General features: G+C 35.6%; 1 protein-coding gene across 2 annotated transcripts in view; it reads right to left on the bottom strand.

Moving 5' to 3' along the window:
- The window catches only part of PLA2G4A (phospholipase A2 group IVA), a 164,596-nt gene that overhangs the window by 42,732 nt on the left and 111,547 nt on the right, over positions 1 to 10,317 (bottom strand). For both annotated transcript variants that reach the window (XM_027868653.1, XM_027868654.1), the window contains exon 9: positions 1,183 to 1,405. In XM_027868653.1, coding sequence (XP_027724454.1) covers positions 1,183 to 1,405 — 223 coding nt within the window. The remainder of the gene's footprint in view (positions 1 to 1,182; positions 1,406 to 10,317) is intronic.

Below are 10,317 nucleotides of genomic sequence, written 5' to 3'. Positions count from 1 at the left end.
TGTGTGTGTGTGTGTGTGTGTGTGTGTGTGTGTGTGTGTGTGTGTGTTGGCTTCTACCGCCTCCCTCTTTTAAAAAACTTCTATCTGTTGAGGCAGGACAAGTGAGAGGGAGAAGTAAGTGGTCAGCGAAGCATTTTCCAAAGCATGAAGTCAGGTAGAAAAGATCGACTTTCTACAGATCAAGCCACTAATTGCTGACTACACTGAAACAAAAGCCTTGTGGCCAAGTTAGTCTAACATCACATAGGTAAGTTTGTTCTCTCTCCATGAGCACTACAAGTTCACTACAGTACTGTCTGTGATTTTCTCTGCAGAACTGAGGTAATCATTTTGACCACAAGAGTATTGGGAGGAAACACCCACACTAATGAAATCACAGATCTTCTGATTATGGAAGTGTTAAAATGATTTTTTGCATAATCATTCCTAAAACCAAGTGGGAAGAGTGGTAGACCTGGAGTCAGGAGAGTACTGAGTTTGAATCCTATCTCAGATGCTAGTTTTGTGGACACAAGCAAGTCATGTAACTCGTGTCTCAGGTTTCCCATCTGTAAAATGAGGATAGTAATAACTGTAGTACCCATCCCCCAGGGATACTGTGAGTATCAGGTGAGATAAATATTGCAGACTTTCCCAAACCTTCAAGCACCACACCAATGTTAAATATGGCTGTCACTATTATTATTATTATCATTAATATTGATTATTCTAAGGAAATTTCTACCATCACACTTTATCACATTACTTTTTAAAGAGCTTATCTATTTCTCCATAAAATGGAGAAAGACAAAAGAAAGTCATAAGAAAATGCATTTAACATAAAGAATACTCCATCTCACACCTAACTATTGACATGGCTAGAATGATCCAAAGTCCCTGCTAAAAAACAAAGATATAAAAACCTGTTTAAAAATATACACACACCAAAACACAGAAAACCTTTCAATTAGGCATCTACTCCATTCATCAACAGGTAAGAAACTGGCACATTCAATTAAGGGCCTTAGTACCAGACATTTACTTAATCATTTAGACTTCATTAAAGTTTTCATCACTTAACTAAGCAATACTCCAGTTATCTACCATTAAGAGACTTAACCAAAAAAAACTGTATTTTATGCAATCTGATGGAAGATACCTATTTCTATTTTAAAAAGGACTAGAAATATTAGTGTAGCTTACATTATGGATTAGGGTTTCTCCAATTAACATCCCAAAGATGTCAGTAAAAGTGACAGGCTGTCCTGAGCTTTTCTTCTTCCATAAGGACTCAATATAACGTTTGACTTTCTGGGGCGTGAGCAACAAAAGGGGATTGTGGCTGACACTGGCCATTAGCTCTTCATTAATTTCCTTTGGTCCCTTCTCTGGAAAATCAGGGTGAGAATATAGAGATGACATGTACCTACAAGAATAATGAAAACACAGTCAACAAAAATTAAGACCTCACAGGACAGCTGTCTTGAAAAGAAAATCATAACATTATATCAAACTAAAGTGAAGAACAACTAATAAAGATCTCTGGCACAAAGAAAGATGATTCGTTATGTATAATTATGTAATACTTTTTTGTCTTCCCAATTACCAATAAGTTTGACAAAGGAAGAAACCACCTTTTTCTTAACTCTTTATCTGTATTCCCTTATCACTTAGTATGGTACTCTTGATCATAGGCTTCTAGGATGCTCATTTGTTATGGGGTCGTTGATTTAGATTTAAAAGGAATCTTAGGAAGTCATCTAGTCCAACTCTGTCATTTTGCAGATAAAGAAATTGAGACCAAAAGAGGAGAAATCACTCACTTGGTATCACATAGGCAAGTAAATGGCAGACCCAAAGCCATTTGGGTCTTCTAGCTCCAAAGCCAGCACACTCTGAACTGCAACACACTGGTGACTATGGTACTTACCTCTGATAACTTAATAAAGTGCAAAGAAAGCAAGGTGGTAGGGAGGGGTGAGAAAAGGATTTCAACCAAAGGGAAAATAGGTTGTACATATTTACCTCCTCTTCTCTTGAGAATCAAATCCAGTACTTAGTACAATGCCTGGCACATAATTAATAAATGTTGATTACAAAAAGCCAGTTGGATGGAGAACCCACTGAGTTAGTCAATTAGGACATATGTCATGGACAGACATTTCAGACAAATTGAACTCAGAGTTGACTAGGATGAAGAAATCAAATTAGATTGCATTTGAGAAATTGAGCAGAATTTTCATGATCCCAAGTACCTTTCTGATGGAAAAATCCATCTTTTCAATTAACAGTATTTCCCTGATAAAATGTATATGGCTGTGAATCACTGATTACCATGATGTGCAATAGATCATTAATCCACTTGACTGTTCCCATGTGTATTGCTAGTGTTTCCATGTATATTCACTACCAAATAACTGTGGAACTAAGGAGGTATTATACCAGGTAATATTCTAAGGACTGATGAAAACAATATGACTTCATCAAAAAAGGAGCATTTAGGGAACTTTAGCATCTATAAAACATTCCTTTTCCATTTTAAACTCTGTTCTTCCATGAAACTGGAAGCATCTTTCTAGAGCAGATGTATCTTGCTATTATATCTCATATCATATTGTTAATAAAAGCATCTTCAAAAAATGATTTCTGTTGGCACATGTCAAGGATTATCCTATGATCTTAAAATATGCACAGGAGCTACCTTACTGGAAAAGAACTTTTTATGCTCAATTTTTTTTAATAAAGAAAAAGGAGATAAAGAGAAATTCTGGGTTTGCCCCAACTCTCAATCAGCTATGCAACTATGAAGATAACTCCTAGTATGAAAAAATCATCCACAAAAGTCTGCTTATTTTCAGCTCATATTTTCATCAAAGATACCTGCAATATACACCTAGACTATTCTCATAATGATTTTATAGACAGAAGAAAGACATCTCAAGTTGAAACTGTTGTAATTGTACATGCTATCTTCCAATTCATCCATCCTTCCTTCTGAAACAGTGCTGATTTTATATTTTGTTTTAACTGATGCTGAGAGTGCTCTTATCAGTAACCAGACATTTTCTCTCTATTTTGTTGTAATCAATTTCATTTTTCATGTGATTTTTTTTTGGTGATGATCATTTTTTAATTTCTTAATTTCTTCTTGAAAATGTTCATAACATATAAATATAGGTGTACATAACTTCTGAGTAAGACAAGAAACTTTCCTTAGTACATATATGCATATGTGTATTATTATCATGTATTAATACCCAATACACATATGATAGTAATAACAATGATGATAATAATATTTGATGTATCACTTTAAGATTTGCAAAGCATATCACATAATTATCTTATTTACTCCCACCACAGTGCTATGGAGATAAGTGCAATTATTATCCCCATTTTACAGATGGGGAAACTAAGGCTGAGAGGTTAAATGATTTGCCCAGGGTCACACAGTTACATAACTATCTGAGGTAAAATTTAAAGTTAGGTCTTTCTAACCATAAGCTCAATATTCTATCCACTATGTCATCTAAATACACTCACCCATATTTCCCTACACAAATGTTTCAGATCTATTTCATAGATAGAGGGAACTCCCACTCAAGAAATTTCCTCTATCAACACAGAGTTGCAATTGGTCTACACTTTATAGTCTTAGAGAGTTGCCTAAGAGTACAGAAAGATAAAGTGATTTTTTTTTCTGGAGTCATGCAGTCAAGATAGGTCAGAATTGGGATTTGAATTAAGGTCTTCTTGACTCCTGAGGTTAGCTCTCTTTTCACCTCTTCGCTATTCTATGCTGCCTCACAACTACTTTTGTTTCCAGATTATTTTTCCCATCTACCCCAGGGACCATCCTCACAATGAAGTCAGATGATATAAAATTAAAATGCCTGTTGTTTGTTTGGGAACATATTTCTTCATATGATTTCTCTATCTCTTGGTCTTCTTCATGTCAAATAAATTGCAAATATGTTCAAGGATCTTTCACTTAGACTCATTAGGAATACCACAAGAAAAAGTGATCAATTTACCCATACAATGTTTCCAACCTTTTTTTTTTTTTGGACTGGAGCTTATTAATGGAGATAATTATCAACTGCATTTGATTGGTACAGGATTTCTTCTTGTGAGGAAATCTCCTACACCAATGCTAATTGTCACCTGCTTTTCTTCAAGTCTCAGTGTTGCCTGAGACTTTTCCTAAAGTGACTTGCCCTGCGTTACACTGTCAGTAAGTGTTAAAAGCAGGACTTCAATGAAGGCCTTCCTGATTTTCAGGCCAGGCATCTATTTATGATTGTCTCTCAGTTTCTAACAATTAGAATCAAAATATCTCAGAGGAGGAAGAGAGCTTGGAGTTCATCACTCAGCTCAAAAATCTCACTTTGTCTACATTCTGTTCTTCACATAGCTAATCATCCTCTGCAGCAAATCCTCAGGAGAAGGATTCCTTTCATGCCTACTTCATTGATAAACACTGTTAAGAGACCATCTCAATACTCTTTTATAGCCCGGGAGTAATCAGTGACTATATAAAGTTCTTCAATTCTTACGCAGGACTAGAATCTTTTTGAATTTCTATTAAGACTACATTGTCTGACAGATATGAGGTGGTACTCATTGTGGTCTTAATAGAAATTTTAAAAGATTCTAGAGGGAGGGATAAAATTTGGAACTCAATTTTTTTAATGTTAAAAAAAGTGTTTTAACATGTAATTGGGGAAAAATAAAATATTATTTAAAAAAAAAAGACTAATTACCACTTTCAGTTCTTCTACCTCTGATCATTAAGTTGATGTTCTCCTCCTCAGGTCTGTCAATTTCCAAACACAGCAACTGCAGAATATTTGGATATGCCATAGGACCCTCTTTAGTCTCTTCAGCAAGCCCTTTTTGCTACTCTATTACTTTAGAAGATTGTATACCTTTCCATTGCTCTATTCTGGTTTTAATTAAAATCTCATAAACTCTTAGTTATGCCTGCAAGCCTCTATTTATTTCTTTTCACTAACGTAGCTAACTGGTTTTATCACCCATATTCGGTGCATTAGTATGTCAAATCCAGAAGCCATGAGTACTCCTACTGCTCATGTTCCTGAATATTGCCTCCTTTGAATAACTAGAGCTAGGATGATAATATTATAGACCAAGAGCTGCATTGGTACTTTCATCAATCCAAACTGCTCATTTAAACTCATTAATTAAAATGAAGTCAAGAGATGATAAATGACTTGCCCAAAGAAACATAGTTAATAAATTTCAGACTCAGGTCCTCAGACTTCAAATCCTGTGTTCTTACCCCTATTTCCATGTAGCCTCTTACTACTCTTTTTATTTCCCAATTTTACATCTGCTACTCTCTAGGGTATGCAGCTATATGTAAGTGGTTTTCTATCTGTCATCTAATTAATAGTTTTCAGCCTCCCCACTACCACCATATAGGATCAACATTTTCAGGCATTTTTTTTTCTGGCTTTTATTAACTTTGCTCCATCCTTCACAAAGAGCCATTACTGTCGTAGTCTGGTTCACAGAGAAGAAATCTAAAACTATTTCTAGCCAGCTAGTCACATACTGAATCATTCCTTTTCTTCTAAAAGTGCCAGCTATCAATCAGAAGCAGTAATGAATATCCCTAATGGAAGATTAATACACCTATCTATATGCATGCATACACATGTATGAATACATAGGTACAATAATCTACACACATATGTATTGTGTATACATGAATATGCACATATATTTATATGTACATATGTGCATGAAACTATTATTCAGATTGGAAAGTTCTAGAGAGAATCTCTGACATGATAATTATTGTTGATTATGTAATTATTATTATAGCTAGTACATATATATTAATCTAGTGGTTTAAGTTTTTAAAAGTACCTTATATGTGGTGCCTCATCTGATAACTTTTATAGCATAGCTTTTTTCTCCTTTTTTCTCTTCCTCACTGTGAAGACATGGGCTGATTTTGACTTGTGTCTTTCTCACAACACCAACTTCTGTCCTTATGTCCTTTAATAACTGCTTTTCAAAGTTGCTACAAAATTGAAGGGAACCAAGTGGGGATCTCTTTACGAAGAGGGAATCTCTTTGGGTCAGGAAGGGAATAGCTGATTGGCTACCTGAGTAAACTAACTACCTATGGATGTTTTAAGTAACTTGAGAAATTTCAGCTTATTTAATTTATTTCAGCATATTCCTCTAGCAGGTAGTCAATCAAGTGCTGAAACAGACAGTTGAAACCAAGCCCTTTAGAGGGCCCGTGGCGGGGTGGTAGGGCAAAAAAGAGAAGAGAATTTTTCTCTGTCCCTATTGACAATATGACAGAAAACCAGACCAATTGGTTAATTTTGTGGATTTACTTTTTCTTTCTTTTTCCACTTTCTTTTTCATTCTTGGTTATAAGAGGTGGCTTTCTGGCTGGTGAGGGCAGAAAAATATATTGGAAATTAAAATGATGTACAAACAAAATATATCAATGAAAATAAAACAATTTAAATTAATATATAAATTAATAAAATCATATTTTATTAATTATAAATTAATAATATAATTTAGAGTCTAAGTAATTATTCTAAAGAAGCTGCAGTGAGAGTTTTGCCCTCCATAACACTCTCTTCTGTGATCACAGAAAATCTGGGTGGTCTGGGGCTCCTCCAAATGCTTCTCTATTACCTCATTTTTGTCAAACAATGGCCATGGATCAATTAGAAATGAATCTTAAACAACTCAGACATTTATTTTCCCAAGGTTTTTTTTTCCTTGATTCTACTCATTGGCCTTCTTATCTCTTTTCACACCTAAATGTCATGGCAAAAATCCTACCAAGTCTAGGATATTTCCACTGAGCAAAAACAATGAATAACTATATCTGTTTTTTTAAAAAAAAAAAGTGTTCCACTTCATCCATCTATCTCTGAAGTGTTTGACTGTAAATCATATTTAATATCCCTCCAAAAACCAACTATTTGGTCAATTAAGATTTGAATAATTATTGAATACTTGTTATATAGGATTACTAACTAATTTTGTCACTCCTGAAAAAAAAATTAGCATTGAAAAAACAAAATTTTCATAGTAGAAAAGCAGCTTAAATGGAACTACACATAGTACAATTTGTTATTAAATAGTGAATGACAAGATTACATTTAATGTTTTCCCAGGATCAAATTTGCATTGCTGCTTTCACTCTCAATAGTTTAACTCTGTGTAGAGCTCTTTAAAGTCATGGGAAGCACCATGAACAGAAGAGATATGGAAGGGAAGGTCAGTGTGGAAAATCTGGCACATTCATGAAAGATAAACATACTCAGTGACTTCTTGAGATATTATAATTCTCCACCTTCATTATATTATGCTTACTCCACCTAGACTTCAAAGAAACTCTGTGATAGTTTTTGGATGACTTCAATCTCACACCCTCCAGCTGTGTTTTTCTTTTTTTTTTTTTTAATGAAATCTACTGATCACTTTATCACTTTACTTCTCTATTTTTTACCTTTATTTTCTTATCAATTCATGTCCTAGGGAAGTTATACATAAACTTTGCAATGTAAATGAACCTATATTTTAAAACTGAAAAAAGCCTTTACAAAAACTAAAAGTATTTACAGGACCATTTCTAACTTCTGTAAACACTGTCCTTCAAACTGATCAATCTCCTCACTCTTCTGCCAGATACTGCAATAAGTCAATTTGCTCCAACAAAATGGTAATTCTATACAGCTAAAAATTCTATGCTAGTTTATATAAGGATAGGAACTGGATAATTTCATTTTATATGTGTGTGTGTGTGAGTGCGCATGCGTGAAAGTGATTTTTCCAATCCTAAAGGAAAGGTTCAACAGACAACAGAAAGAGAAACTATGTTTCTTCCTGAGCACATCATTATTTCTTGAGCTAATTGACTACTTCTTACCCAACTTATAATGAAGTGTCTGTCATTCATTACAGAAAGCAAATTCAGACCAATCTGAAAGCTTCCATCATTAAATATTCAAAGAATTAATGATTCTAGAAATCAGCAACAATTCTGAATCAATACTACATGTACCAATAAGTCTACAGAGATCAGGAAAGGGTTTCATTAATAATAATAGCAACAGCAGTTAATATTTATATAGTCCCTAAATCTTTGTGTAAGCTTTTACATAAATTATCTCATTTGGTCATGATCAAGCCCACACAGTATCAGGAGTCAGCTTGAGTTTGATCACACAAGAATATTACATCACAGCGGAGCCAAGATGGTGGAGAAAAAGCAATGACTTGCTTGAGTGCTCCCCCAAACCCCTCCAAATACCTATAAAAAATGTCTCTAAACAAATTCTAAAGCAGCAGAACCCACAAAAAGACAAAGTGAAACAAATTTCCAGTCAAAGACAACCAGGATGGTTGATCAGAAAGGTATATTGCGCCAGGCGGAGAGATGAGCGCAGTTTGGCATGGGCGTGTAGGCCACAGAGAACCTGGAGCAGACCTCAGAGGGCTGAATTGTGGGCAACTGTGGTGGTTTCCAGACTTCTTAACCCATGAATGCCAAAGACAACTTGGAAGGTCAGTGGGAAAAATCCATTTCTGCAGTGGTGAGAGAGAGAAGTTAGGTCTCAGCGGTAAGTCCCGATTGCAACCTGGGGAGGCGGCTGCCTCCTGAGCTTCTGGCCCACAGACTGAGGGGGAATCGAGTGGATGATCAGAGGGAGATTGCAGGAATCTCTCTGCTGGTGCAGGATTCTCTTGCTTTGCCTGTGCTTGGATCTGGGTCACAGTTCTGGCTGGTGCTCCTAGGGCGAGGAGGAGCACTGGCATGGTGGAGCTTGTAGTGGCTGTGGAGAAGAAACCCTCCTTACAGTTCCAAGACAGAAAAGAATGCTCATAGACCGGAGCACAGGCAAGGAAAAGAGTAAACACCTCACCCTTCATCATAGCACCCTGGAAGAACTGAAAATTTACAGGTGCCTAGAAGTATCGCTGAAAACAGCTGCACAAAACCCCTGAAGCTTGGGACAGTACATTCTCCACACTGGAAACAGACTCCTACCTTAACAAAGAGTTCATAACTCAAGTAATTGGCAGAGATCATGAGCAAGCAACGCAAAAAGAGTCAGACTATATTATCTTACTTTGGTGACAAAGAAGATCAAAACATATAACCAGAAGAAGACAACGAAGCCAAAGCTACTACATCCAAAGCCTCCAAGAAAAATATGAATTGGTCCTAGACCATGGAAGAGCTCCAAAAGGATTTTGAGAAGCAAGTAAGAGAAGTAGAGGAGAAACTAAGAGTGATGCTAAAGGAGACCCAAAAAAATATGGAAGAAAATAACACCTTAAAAAATAGCCTAACCCAAATGGCAAAAGAGGTCCAAAAAGTCAATGAAGAGAAGAATGTCCTAAAAAGCAAAATTGGACAAATGGAAAAGGAAGTCCAAAAGCTTACTGAAGAAAATGCTTCCTTAAAAATTAGAATGGAGAAATTGGAAGCTAGTGACAATTTGAGAAATCAAGGCACTGTAACCCTAATCCAAAGGAATGAAAAAATAGAAGAGAATGTAAAATATCTCATTGGAAAAACAACTGACCTGGAAAATAGATCCAGGGGAGAGAACTTAAAAATTATTGGACTATCTGAAAGCCATGACCAAAAAAAAGAGCCTAGACATCATCTTTCAGGAAATTTTCAAGGAAAACTGCCCTAATATTTTAGAACCAGAGAGCAAAATAGAAATTGAAAGAATCTACCAATCACCTACTAAAAGAAATCCCCAAAGGAAAACTCCCAGGAATGTTGTAGCCAAATTCCTGAATTCCCAGGTCAAGGAGAAGATATTGCAAGCAGCCAGAAGGAAACCATTCAAATATTGTGGAAACACAATCAGGATAACACAAGATTTAGCAGCTTCTACATTAAGGGACTGCAGGGAATGGAGTATGATAATTTCAGAGGGCAAAGGAGTTCGGACTACAACCTAGAATCACCTACCCAGCAAAACTGAGTATAATCCTTCAGGGTAAAAAATGGTCATTCAATGAAATAGGGGATTTTCAGGCATTCCTGTGGAAAAGACCAGAGCTGAATAGAAAATTTGACCTTCAAATACAAGACTTAAGTGAAACATGGAAGAGGTAAACAAGAAAGAGAAATCATAAGAGACTTATTAAGGTTGAACTGTTTATACTCCTGCAGGGAAAGATGATATTTGTGACTCATGAGTCCTTTGTCAGTATTAGGGTAGTGGGAGGGAAAAAAATTATATGTATGTATGTATAGATAGATAGATAGATAGATAGATAGATAGATAGATAGATAGATAGATAGATAGA

Source organism: Vombatus ursinus, unplaced genomic scaffold (assembly GCF_900497805.2).
Source record: "Vombatus ursinus unplaced genomic scaffold, bare-nosed wombat genome assembly UNPS02014789.1, whole genome shotgun sequence".
NCBI classification, from domain to species: domain Eukaryota; kingdom Metazoa; phylum Chordata; class Mammalia; order Diprotodontia; family Vombatidae; genus Vombatus; species Vombatus ursinus.
This window is presented reverse-complemented; position numbering and strand designations above follow the sequence as displayed.